The 13,183-nt window shown below is 45.2% G+C and overlaps 1 protein-coding gene across 8 annotated transcripts in view; it reads right to left on the reverse strand.

Moving 5' to 3' along the window:
• Positions 1-13,183, reverse strand: part of STX3 (syntaxin 3) — a 42,999-nt gene that overhangs the window by 15,718 nt on the left and 14,098 nt on the right. For 4 of the 8 annotated variants that reach the window (XM_079102363.1, XM_079102360.1, XM_079102361.1 and 1 more), the window contains exon 2: positions 10,250-10,333. In XM_079102363.1, the coding sequence (XP_078958489.1) occupies positions 10,250-10,333 (84 nt within the window). Of the gene's footprint in view, positions 1-1,693; positions 1,920-1,984; positions 2,850-10,249; positions 10,334-13,183 lie in introns of those variants that run through there. The other 4 variants (XM_079102357.1, XM_079102362.1, XM_079102356.1 and 1 more) reach the window with 4 other exon arrangements.

Below are 13,183 nucleotides of genomic sequence, written 5' to 3' on the forward strand. Positions count from 1 at the left end.
TCAGAAAGACAATGACCTTCATCACCAAAGAGGAAGGCTAGGTCCACAGCTGAGATGCATGCTCAGCAGCGCTTCCTGTCTACCAGGTGGGCTTGGGGAAGAAGGTGATGACCTGAAGTCGCAGCTGCCCAGTGAGTACCCTCTCCATAGACAGATAAACTAATCCCAACAGAACTGTTATTAAAAATCCATCCTCCCTCTCCCTGGAAGGGATGTGTTCACCCTCCTTGAATGGGAGTCAGGTCAGAGTCAAGATGAGGAAAATCTACAAAGGGAAGGTATCAGCTAACCTCATCAGGCAGATCTCTTAGCCCAAAAACTGAGGACAGAAGAGAGTAGGGTGTGAGGAGAAGGAAAGGAAGAAGTGAAAGGGAAAGGAAAATACTTTGAGAGTGAAGAAAAAGAAAAGAAGAGGAAGAAAAGGACAGAAAGAGATAAAGATGACAAATGGAGAGAAAGAGACTGAGAGATGGTTGTCTCAGGAGACAGCAGAGGTTCTCTTGGGCATGAGTTTCGGTGAAAGATCTCCCCGAGCTGATTCCTGCAGGTATCAGGGCTCAGAAGCTAGAATCCCGGGCCATCTCTGCACATGTTAAAGCTCCGCATTGTTCAAGATGGTGTCACGAAATGTTTCCAGCAGCACATCACTCCTGGACAGAACTCCATCACCAGGCACTACCACATGCACCTTAGTGCTACTCAGCTCCCTCCTCAAGGCACATGGCCCCTGCTTCAGTGGAGGGCTGCTCAGAGAAGAGACTTGGGCACCACAGGGTCTACCCACCTCATCCCTCAGCATGCAGCAATGAGCAACAGAAGCCTCGGAAGCTGCCAGGCAGCAGTATCTTAACATCTGGATACAACCAGAGAACAACTCCATGCACATGCAGCTCCCAGGGTCCCTTTCCTCCCGGGGATGATTTGACCCCTTCCTAAAAACCTGATGACAGCTCTCCAAATTGGACAGAAAAACAAAAAAAATGTAACGAGCTCTCTTACCCTTAAATTCATATTTTTGCCACTGAAGCGAGGGATATTCCCCTCCATAAATATGTTGGCTCTGACGTATCAGTTTGACAGTAGAATCACTTGCTTAAAGACGAATATAATTTCAATGTAATATCATCAGAGAATAGATGTACACATTGGTAGCTACCAAAATATTTGTGAAGGCTTTTAACAGTTGGCTAAACAACCAACAAGACTGTATTAGTAGCATTATTCACATGAGCAAACTAATGCTTAAAGAAGTCACAGGTCATACAGCTGATGGAGACAGCTCAACAGTGCCCTCCAGGCTCCGTCTGGGATGCTTTGTCCATTTGATCTCAGACCCTGTTTAATTCTCTACACTGTTTTAGTAGAATCTCAAGCCTACTCAACTTTAAAAAGGGCCCATGTTCCCATCATGAATACTGGTGGTTTCTAAAGGTATAACCATGTCCAGAAATTTCCACCTGTCCCTGCCCTTCCTTTTTCTCCGTCACTCAAACTCTGGCTCTGCTCATAAAATGGCACTACATGTTTCCACTTCCATGACACAGCATTTATGAGACTGAGAAAAATGTCTTTCTAGAACAAAATGCCCTAACCAATTTCAAATCAATTTAGCAAACTTTAACAAGTCATAAGACATTAGATTTTGCATGGCCAATGGACTGGTTGTCTTACAAAATCTCTTCTTGAAAATTACTTGATAACTGCAGGGTACCCTGGCCCAAACTTTGGTCAGTGGTACAAAGCAAAGACAGGTCTTGGGATTTGCTGGGTTGAGTCTGCAGGGTCTCAAGTTCAAAGCCACTCCAGGTATGTGGAGACTGGACGGGACATGCTCATCCAGTTCTGCGGCCAGCAGTGTGGAGTCCGGCATTCTCCATCCTCAACCTGCCTACAGATGTCCTGGATCCAGGAGCATGTGTACCCCACCCCACCCCATCCCACCCAAGTGCTCTACCCACTGCAGTGCCCTCTCCTCTGTCCTCACAAATTCACCATTTGGAGGCATTTCAGGAAGTTTGATTCCACAGCACTTCAGTGAGTTCACCAAGTGATCATGAACCCCACTGGGACTTCAGGATGTGACTAATCACAGAGTTTTTTGTTGTTTTGTTTTTGAACTGAGTGTCATTGTGTTTTTCTTGGAAGTGCTGGTTTTCCTCTAAGATGACTCTCTGGGTATTTCACAGAAGCAGATACATGTGATTTCCTTTTGTGCAGTTGCCAGACTACCAGAAAAGCATTAGGACAATGGGGGCAGAGGGGAAACCTAGTAGGAAACTGACAAGTGCCAGACCTAAAAGTTTAAGAGCTCTTTGTATGTGTCTGGAGTTGAGTATGCTGACATTCCCTGCATGGTCACGTACTTATGAACAAAACTTGACTGAACGTGTGCTTAACAGAAATAACTCGGGCCCTCCACAGTACTTCTGAGAGCTCACCGTCGCCATCTCCTTCTCGTACACAAGAACTGAGGCTCAAAGAGATCGAGGGACTTACTCCAGGCCATGCTACAAAAACAGAACAAACTACGGTTTAAATCCAGCCATTTGCTGGGTACCAGACCCTGTCTCCTGAACCAGGTAAGCCTGCAAGAACCATCTCGGAGGCTCCTCTCCTCTCCCCAGACGTGCGCACTCAGCCTTCATCAGGTTAACGTGTGTGTTCAACTCGTGTTTTGTGAAACTGTGTTTCACAGAGATCATGCGCCTTACCTTCTTTGTCCTGCAGAATTCCTTACAGAGAGCGTTTTACACAATGAGTTTTCAAGAAACACTGCTAATGGAGGGAACCAACCCAAAAGTGGTTTGGGTTTTTTTGTTTTAATCACCACTTTTTTTTGTTGTTGTTTTTTTTTGTTTGTTTTTTTTTTTGCAGTGCTGGGGGATCGAACCCAGGGTCTTGTGCTTGCAAGGCAAGCACTCTACCGACTGAGCTATCTCCCCAGCCCACATTTTGTTTTTTGATCACCATGCTAAATTTGCAGCTAATACATCTCCAGTGCCTTTTGTTAGTAATATGGGAATGCAGATAACACAGGATTTAAGAAAATAAGCTAGCATCAAACTGCTCAGGTGCAAGTTTTGGCTCCACCTTTTAGCAGTTTTATAACCTTGAACAAGCTTAGGTCAAATGCTTAACACAAAGTACAGGCTCAATAAATGTTAGATGATGACTGACAAATATAAAAATTGACAGAAATTTCCATATTTTACTAAATGCCAGTTGCACCCATGTCTCATTTAATCCTTACCACAATCCTAATGTTAACAAAACACTGATGTCATCGATAGCCACTCAAGGAAATCTAAAAACAGCAAGTCAATCACTTGTTGGGTGTTGCCAAGAATAATAACCATATTATACTAACCACTATCATCTAGCTAAAAGGAAGCAGTTATTTTGAAGGCATGGATAGCCTTTTTCTGGACTGACTTAACCACTGGGATCCAGGCAGACAATGAAAAACAGAGGAAATGGTGCTTTGGAAATGAGCAGTGGTGGAAAGCTAAGCAAAAAGCTAAGCAAAAAGCTTTGTTTCTGCTCCTTAAGAATTAGTCTCTACCTCCCCTGAAAGCCCTGTACCTTGTACCTGTAGGTGGGTATTAATTCGTGCACTTTTATTTATTGAAAACTTAACTATGTACCCACCCATTCTAAGGTGACAAGAGTAGCATGACTGTAGTCAAATAAATGATCCCTCCTTTTCACAATTCAAAAACCTTTACTTTAAATAAAAACATAATGGCAAAATCCAAAACAGTCCTTATATTTGAGCTTCTCAGTCAAATCCTCTTGTTTTGTTAGTCTGATTGATTGATTGATTGATTGACTGACTGGGTTTTGGTACCAGGGACTGAAACATGGGGCAGTCTTCAACTGTGCTCCATGCCCAGTCCTTTCTTCCATTTATTTTGAGACAGGGTCTTGCTAAGTTGTTCAGGCTGGGCTCAAACTTACGATCCTCCTGCCTCAGCCTCCAGGTAGCTGGGGTTATAGGTTGCACCACCACGCCCGCCCAGCCTTGCTTCTTTGCTTTAGAAAACAAACACTGTGAGAAGGGAGGGAGAAATCAGCTTGGTCAAACAAGTCGCAGACGTCAAGTCCCGGGGTGGGGGCGGAGGGACTAGTGTTTCAACTTGTTTATGAATGAAAAGGAAAGAATGATCTCAGAGTTATACTGACCAGCGAAAACAAGTCTTCTTAGACCATCATCTCAAATTAAGTATATCTGGGCTTTGCATTACTCAAAATTCAGTCAGGAAAACAAAAACCTATCTAGTTATTTTAGCCAAAATAATACAGGGAGTTTTTTACACAGGGAGCAAAGGCGAAGAAGACCAACAGAGGAGGATGAGGCAGCAGCAGCTGAAGGGACAAAGAAGGTCGGGCCACCAGAGCCTGACTGTGGTGGAGCTGACCAGAATTGGAGCATGTAGGCAGAGTCTGGGGAGAAAACACAGTCAGCACCTCCCTGTCCAACCTATTAGTATTCCTAGAACAAAAAATGCCCTAGACATTATACAACAAGCACATATTTCTCATAGTTCTGGAGGCTGGGAAGTCCCATATCAAAATATGACTGGGGTGGGCACAAAGATTCATGCCCTCGCACTGCCCTCAGTCAAACAAACCAAGAGCCAGCGGGTGAGGGAACCGGCAAAATGTAATTCCCTGCAATACAGAACACAGCACAGGAAGGGTGGGTGAGGGCCCTGAGAGCAAACAGGCAAATGACTGGCCAGGGCTTCCTGCCTGACTATTGAAAGAGACTAGAAATGCAGAGTGTGCCAGCTTGCCTCGTTGGTCCCTGTCATCCAAATATCCTATTTAAAGTGCTAAAAATATTTAACCTGCTGAGTTTGATCTCAGGCTTAGATTTCAAATTACAATCACTTTGAGATTCTTAATTCTAACAAAAATCCAGCCCACAAGCAAATCCCTATGCTTCAAGACTGGTCACCTTGCAGATCCTCTAGCCAGGCATTGCTCCAGTCCCCCACCCCACCCTCGACCCCCACCTAGGCTCTGTGACAACTGCCCACACTCTAGTCCTGACTCAGATCTCCTCCAGAGCTGGACCTCTGGGTTTCTCATCTTAGACTACTTGATAGTCACCACTCTGTCTGTCAAGCCTGGCTGTCACTCAGCAGATGTCTGTGGAATGAATAAACGAACACGAGCAACCTCAGGAGACAAGCATGTTCACACACCCCTGCAAAACAGTCTCCAATTTTTTTTAAGTGGACTTACTATGGACTCACTGTTTCTTAAACACACACACACACACACCAGCGAATTCATATGTTGGCGCCTAATTAATGTGATCATATATGGCGGGGGGGAGGCCTTTGGGAGGTAATTAGGTCATAAGGGTGGAGCCCTCATGAATAGGATCTTATAAGAAGAGGCCAAAGGGCTAGCTTTGCTCTTCCTACCATGTGAGGATACAAGAAGTTGTCAGTCCACAACCTGGAAGAGGACGCTCCCCAAGCCCAATCATGCTGACACCCTGACACCTTGAGCTCACACTTCCAGGCTCCAGAACCGTGGAAAACAAATGTCTTTCTTCCTTTTCTTTGTTAAGCCGCCCAACCTAGGGTAGTTGTGACAGCAGCCCAAGCTAACACAGAACCCAAAGAGGAAAACTCGATAAGAGCCCTTTCCAAAACGTATTCATTCAGCCTTGTTAACGGAAGTTCCAAGTCACAAAGGGCGAGAAACTCAATGCTGGACTAGCCAAGGTAAGCAGGTTTCCTTATAACAGGACTTCACGGGGCCTTTTAAAAAGTTAACACGCATATTAAATTTCTAAGAGTAAAAAACACTAATGTCAAACATGCTTCATCACAGAGACATTCTGCTCCTCACACTGCATTCCAGGACAAGCTCTTCCACCCACCAAAGAGCCATCTCCCCTACCACCGTTCTTTTTCTTTTTAACAGAATTCTGATTCTGCTTTGGCAGCTATGTCCCCAGCCCCAGAACATGGATCTTGATCCTGGTAATCCTGTCCCTTGACTAAGTGCATACTTTCCTGGCACCCTTCCAACTAGGGATGGTCTTGACCGTGCAACCCAGTGCTAGCCAGGAGGCCACAGAGGAAGTCAGTTTGAAGATTGGGTAGCTTTCCTCCCTGAGAAAAGGATCTTTGGACTTTTCTAGCAATTCCCATTTTATTGCTGCTGATGCTGGTGCTAGGTGACATCAAACAGAGTGAAACTCTGTGATAGTTTAAACGGGGAACCAAATTCCTTAACGCTCCTCCCACTGGGAAGAGGAACCATGCCTTTCCCTCTCAAATCTAGCAGGCTTGTGACTGTGCTATATGAGTATCATTTCCAGAACACGTGTCCTGCATCCCTGAGCCCCCATGTCACAAGTCCAGCAACCCTGGACTACATGCTGTGAGAGGCCGTAGACATGGAAAGAGGCCATGTGTAAGTGCTTTGATTGACAACCTCTCCTGAACTTTTCCTTTTGGCCACCCCAGTCGAGGCCCCAACCATTAGAATACCGAAGTCTCTATAAGATTCTAGCCTCTGGTGGTTCGATTCTTCTCAGCCAAGACCCCAGCTACTGCTGAGCAGAGATAAACCATCCCCACTGTGCCCTATCCAAATTCCTGACCAACAGGCTCTGTCAACATAACAAAATGGTTGTTTTACACCACTAAATGTTGGGGTGGTTTGTTATACAGCAATGATAATTAGAAGAGACTTGATCTCTTAATCCTAAGGGAAAAGCTCAAAGGATCACAGAGATGCTGGCCTGAAGCCCCCAGTCCCAGCACCACCCCTAACGCCAAACTTCTTCACACATGAAATAATTACACCTCTTTATGGCTTAACTCAGTTAGTCAAAGCACCCCTAAATGACCCCATGTTACCGTTCAGGGTGACAGATCCAGATCAAAACCTCACTCTTTTCCCCATGGTCTGCTGCATCAGCCAATCTGCGGGTATTTCTGTGTTTGGAGTTTCTTACCTGCCATAGATCGCTTTGTCTAAAACACATTTGATCCCACTATTTCCTTACTTACAACCCTCCGTTGTTCACTGCTGCAATAGGTGATAAAATCAGATGCAAGAACTGAAAAATCCAAGTCTGAGCCATCCCAGTCTCTGTGGATCAGGCATGGGCGTGCACAAGCTCCCAGGTAGATCTGACTTGCAAGCCTAGATAAGAGCCCCCGAAGCTTGCCTTCCTCCAGGCAGAAGGCCATGCTCCTTCTTCTGTGTTCCCACAGCACCTTTGTGACATTTCTACCACAATATGATCACTTCTTTAAGATCTCTATCACCCTCACCAGATAAGGAGACATAGTGGGCAAGGACTTGTCACGCAGCACTCTGCACCCCAGCATCTAATACACCCTCGAAGGTGGTCAGCACTCACACACTGTGATGAACAGATGAATGGCACAGAACCATAAACCGCTGCCTCCAGAGGCAGGTCTGTTTCCTCAAAAACTTTGCTCTCTCTGCCAATTGTGCAGACAGCCAAGGGAAATACAGAAAACTGCAAATCAGACAAAAGTCCAGGGTTTATCATGTATAAGGCTCTGGGATGATCAGTCAAATAGCCTGAAAATCCAAGGGCCAATTCTTAACACCTGAGAAGACAGAGAAGCCATTCAAATTTCACAGGGCAAAGCACATTCTGAAAATATATTTCAAAGTCCACGATTTCATCTGCATCTTGCAAATGCCTCTGTGACCAACCCGTGATTTGCACTGTGAGTTCTCAGCAAGTCATCAAAGGTAACCTGTTGAAACCAATCCAAAAGGCAAGGTTTATCACAAGAGTGCTATCTTAATTAGCTAGGTCTTACAGGGTACACTGGGCAGGTTCCTCCATCACACACAGAGGCAAACCCCTTCACTTCCCCAAAACCCCCATTATCCAAAGTAATCCCAGTATCAAGGATATTTCTAAATCATGCCCTATAAAATGATCCTTGTGGTCTACTTCCTCACAAATACATGGGGACAGAATGGTGATGAGGACTATCTGCTCATCTCTGGAAGATCTGCTGGAATCCTGCTGGGCACATCCAGATACTTTCTCATTTTAGATTCATAATAACTAGCAGATTGTAGTACTGTTCCCATTCGACAGAAAAACTGGGGTTGAAAGTAGTCATACAACTTTTCCAGTGGGTAGAGCTGAGATTGAGACCAGGGTCTGTGGGCCACCGCCTGCAGGATCTCTTCCTGTGACCACTGCCTCTCACCTCTGCCTGACTCCCTCAGTATCTTTCCGCTCTGGGCCCTTGCAGGTGAGACAGGAGGAAAGCAACACTGCCTAACCCCACTCTAAGCTCTTTCGGAGAGTCAGCTCTCCTCATGCCCAACACATCTTTGAATATTTTTCTCCCCATTCCACAGATAAACCCTCTGAGACACGGACACCTTTTGGAATATGACCAAGCTCACACCGTTAGTGGCAGATACAGAATTTAATTTAAAAGGCCTCTTTCCACCTCACCATGCAGTCCCCTTCTCTGCCCTAAATATGTTGGGGTTTCCTTGGGTTTTTTCCGAAGTGATTGGGAATGCATTTAATGACGAGAAAGCAATAAGAATCCAAACAGCCCTGGAGGCGGCCACGTTAACTCTCAAAGGGGCCTCTTCCAAACATCCGCCTTCCACCTGGCGCCTTACTGTCCAGAGAATGCTTGCCAGATACATGGGCTCATGTGACCCTCCCAACAGCCTTGAGGAGGGACAGGCTGACATCCTTGATTCCCAGAGCAGGAAACTAAAGCTAAGACAGGGTCACACTGCTTCAAAAGCTTGAGGACAGACTCCAACTATGCCTCACAGGTCAAAGCCCACCATCTTCCCACCTCAGAAGAAACACCGACTCTGAGGGACCCACCCACTGGTTCAGAAGAGCAAGAGCTCAGTTACCAGAAGACATTCTTTAATGTGTGTCGTTCTCCAGGACAAGGTTTAGGGACAAACTACAGCCTGCGAATATCTCCTATGTCCCCCACCCCCCAACAAACAGAGGACATTTGCCTTCCATGATCCACAAGTGGAATAACACTGGACTCACAAAAGCCCAGTGTTGCTTGATCTCACTATGACTTCCTCAGCAAAAGGGACAGACCCACCCACAAGCCGGGTGTGGCGCTGTGGAGGTTTACAGCCAACTTCCCAATCAGGTCAGCACATGCTCAAGTTTGCCTTCTGCCTAGTTACTACTCTAGCAAATAAGTGGGCATGACTGTCAAGCCTCACTCCACTGCGTTTAGAGGACATCTGGAAGCTACTTTTCCACATCCATAATCCAGAGGATGGGCAGTACTCAAATTTTCCCTGCAAAAAGAACACCATGCCTCTTCTTTTTTTTTTTCAGGGGGAGAAAAACCTAAATAAAGAAACCATTGTACAGTGGCAGAAACTTCAGTTATAATAAGCTTTCTGATTTGTTGTTTTTTCCTTTTTTTTAAAGTACTATTCACTGAGCACACACATGCCTGATGATACTGTGGATATTTTATAAGCATTATCTCAATTGTTATAATAACCCTATGAGGAATTATGGTATTACCAATCCCAATTTACAGATGAGGAAACCAGGGTTCAGCATGTTAAGGAACATTTATAAAATGTCAGCAGGCCGGAAGCAAACTGAGGTTTGAACCCAAGTTCACTTGGCTCCAAAGTCACTGTTTTGCCAACACTACCTAAAGCACCATCCCTACAAGGCCTTCTAGATCAAAGAGCAAGTGAATTTGTAGACATGGGCGACCCATTTTTGCCCCAGTTGAACTTTACAAAAATAAACGGGTGGCTTCCTGTCTTTTCTGTTACTACTACAATCAAGTCAAAGGGACCATAAAAATGTTTGGAAACAACAAAGTTGGTCTATCAGAATTAGGCCACAAGATGAAATTCAAGTTTTACATTCATGGCTGTAACCCTATGGTTGATTCTGTATTTAAATTATGCACTTGGGCAAGAAAGGATATCATTAAAATGTTGTCATGTAGCATAAGATTTTAAAAGCATATCCTCAATTACATGTAATTTACCCTCTGCTGACTTTAAAGCATTTAAAATTCCAGATCCTCACAAGAACTGGAGACTTCCCCTCTAACATCTTTAACCCTCCCACCCTAACAAAACACTGCCACCCTTGAAAGAGCCCAGATGTTTCACTCTTACTGAGGAAGCTATGTTTCTTTATGTATATTCACACACAAAAAAAAAAAAAAAAAATTACAGGAAGGTTGCCCACCTCAGAAAAGAATTCGTCCATGAAAGCTGTGTTGTCAATAGCGATCTCCACCTCGTCAGCATCATCATCCTGTGTCAGCTGCTTCTGCAGAAGACAAAAAGAAGCAGAATGAGAAGAACTATACGGTAAGTAGCTAACCCCGAATGCTCACTAAGTCCTAAGAGCTATGTTAAGCTTTTTAAACATCATTTTCCTTAAAACTCACAGCAGCTCTAGGATGTGTTAAAACCCTGGTGCAATACTGTCTGAAATCTACTGCCTTTGCAGGCGGTGACAGGGGAGAGAGGGAAAGACAAGTAAGTTACTAATCTTGTTGGGCGTAGATTGCCTTATCAGTTAAATGTTCATAATAACAATTCTTAATTCACAGAATTTAGGGATATAAAACACTTTTGCACAGGCCTGACTCACTGAAATGCAAGGGGTTTTTGCTATTGTTGATGATGATCATTTGTTGCTTTTTAGGTGCTGGGGAATTGAATCTGGGTGGGGGAATTGAAACCAGAGCCTGACCCAGGCCAGGGGAGTGCTCTACCCTTGAGCTGCAGCCCCCAGTCCAGCACTAGGTCTTGTTGCTACTGCCAGTGATGGTAAGAATGATGGCATTAGTACAACTCACTCTAGTTGAACCTAAAACATTTGGGGGCTTAGTAACTTGGCCAAAATCACAGAGCTACCGCATGGCGACAGACAGATTCTAACACATCTACTGGGTTCTGGATCCTTCAAAAAAATTCTAGACAGTTCCTCCAAAGCATGAACTTCAGATCCTCACAGCAGGAGTAGAGATTTTCCTGTTTTCAGAAACCACCTATGACAAAGGAAATGCTACTGTGCTGTTCCCTGTCAGTTCATGTTTATAAGGAAAAGGAAACTCTTCCTCCCCTCCCCGGCCCCAGCAACCTCTGGGGACCCAAGATTTCTCAATCTTATTCACCTTCCTCTGCAAAATCACAAAATGGCTATCTAGAGGAAGTGCTTACATTCCCACCCAGCAACAAGGGCCGGGGCTGTTTCCACATTCTTCCTGATTGTTCTCCCCAGTCCACTGCTGAACTGCACACTGCTAACTTACAAGCACAGAGAGAGAACTGGCTGTTGAGGGGGAGGTGGGGCAGGGGAAACCTCCTCCACCTGCTACTGCACAACCTGCAGTGGCCTGTAGCCTTCTACACCCAAGACACGTTCCTGACACACTCAGAACTCCACAAGCAAAGAGAGTCATCAGGAGCCTTTTTTTCTTTACCCACTACCATCCCCCTACATCCACACAAGGAGTTACTGGGAATTCCCATAGATACATCAGGTTCTCCAACCCTCGAAGAAGTCTCGTGACTGGCTCCCCAGCATCTCTGGATGGTCTGGAACCAGCATCCCTAGATCAAGGGCATAGGGTCTGTGGTGCAAATGCATCCACAGTGATCCTCCTAAAACAGAACTGGTCATATCCCTCTGCCACATAAAGTCATTTAATGACTGCTCATCTGCTAGAATTAAAAGTCCCAAAATACCTCAGAGAACACACAGGGCCCTTTAAGACCCAGCCCCACCCACATTTACCAGTCCAATTCCTTGCATTTCCTGCAACTTCATTTTTCACATCAGTACTGTCACCCAAGGGCTTCTTCCTGAAAGGCATCTGTTTGATGGGCAAAATTTTATTAGCCCTTAAAATTCGGCTCAGACAACCTGTGTGAGCCTTACCTGACACATGCCTCCTCCATGCAAAATTTACAACCTCCCAAAGCTCTCCCTGCACTTTGTACAAACCTTGAGCAGAAATCATTATAGTCTATTATTATTTATTCCTTTATTTATCTATTTTTTCTAATGATAAACTCCTGGTGGTTCAGAATTGCCTTATGTATCTGTTAAAGTATATTCTTTGTGTGTGTGGTGGGTGGGTGGGTGTCCGTCTGCCTGCCTGCCCAGCAAACCTTCCTCTGTGGAGCTACCCCTCACCTACCCCATGTGATTTTAGGGAGGCCATCAATGAGCACCCAGAGGAATGTCACTTGTGGGAGGAGTCTGAAGTGAGTGAGGCTGAGCCAACCAATGGCAGTTCTCAACAGGGCTGCCCTCATTCCTGTCCTAGGTGCCCCCTGGCTTTGGGCAGGTTCTGCAGATCTTCCCCAGCATCCTTTCAGTGAGTTGAACAGTGTCCTCCCAATGCAGTTATTCTGTTCATTAGCCAGAGCTGGCTTTATCCCTTGCAATTAAAATTGAACACTGTAGTTTTAATGAATTAATCGATCCCACGTAGTTCCTGAGTACTTAACACATACTAGGTATTTAACAGAAATTGTATTAATTTTACCTGAATAAATAATTAGCTTTGGCAGAGTCCAGCAGCCTGGATTCACCCATCAGTTTCTAAAGTTTGAGACAAATGTTCCCTTGGTTAAACATCAACACTCAGGCTTCTCAGCAGCCTCCTCAGGTTCCTCTACCAATAAGATCTCTGCAATTCTTACTAGAAAGCAGGAACCCATCTTCCTCGAATTAGCTTTTGCTGAGTGTCCTTTCTTCAAGGTCATCTGGAGACGCACATAGAAGGGAGTGACCTCAGAATGTGTCAATAAGATTCGTTCCACAGCTTCACTGCCCTGTTTCATGCTGGTCACTGGGCCTTAAGCACATGGTTCAATATCTGAGTCTCCACTTCCTCATCTGTGACACAGAAATAAGAGCACGTCGCTGGACCCTCTTGGGCGTCCTGCTCCGTGCCACTGCAACAGCCTCCCGACCACTTGGTTATCTCTCTGCTCTAGTCGCGTCATGTCCCCATTTCTCCATATGCGATGGTTCCCTGTCACCTGCCGTGTCAAGTTCAAGGCCTCAGCCTGCCTTTCAAGATCCTCTAGAAATCAGCCATCTTTATACGCCCTGCTCTCCACCAGGAGCCTTCTGTCCACCTGATCTCACCGTCTTACG

Source organism: Sciurus vulgaris (assembly GCF_902686455.1).
Source record: "Sciurus vulgaris genome assembly, chromosome: 11".
NCBI classification, from domain to species: Eukaryota; Metazoa; Chordata; class Mammalia; order Rodentia; family Sciuridae; genus Sciurus; species Sciurus vulgaris.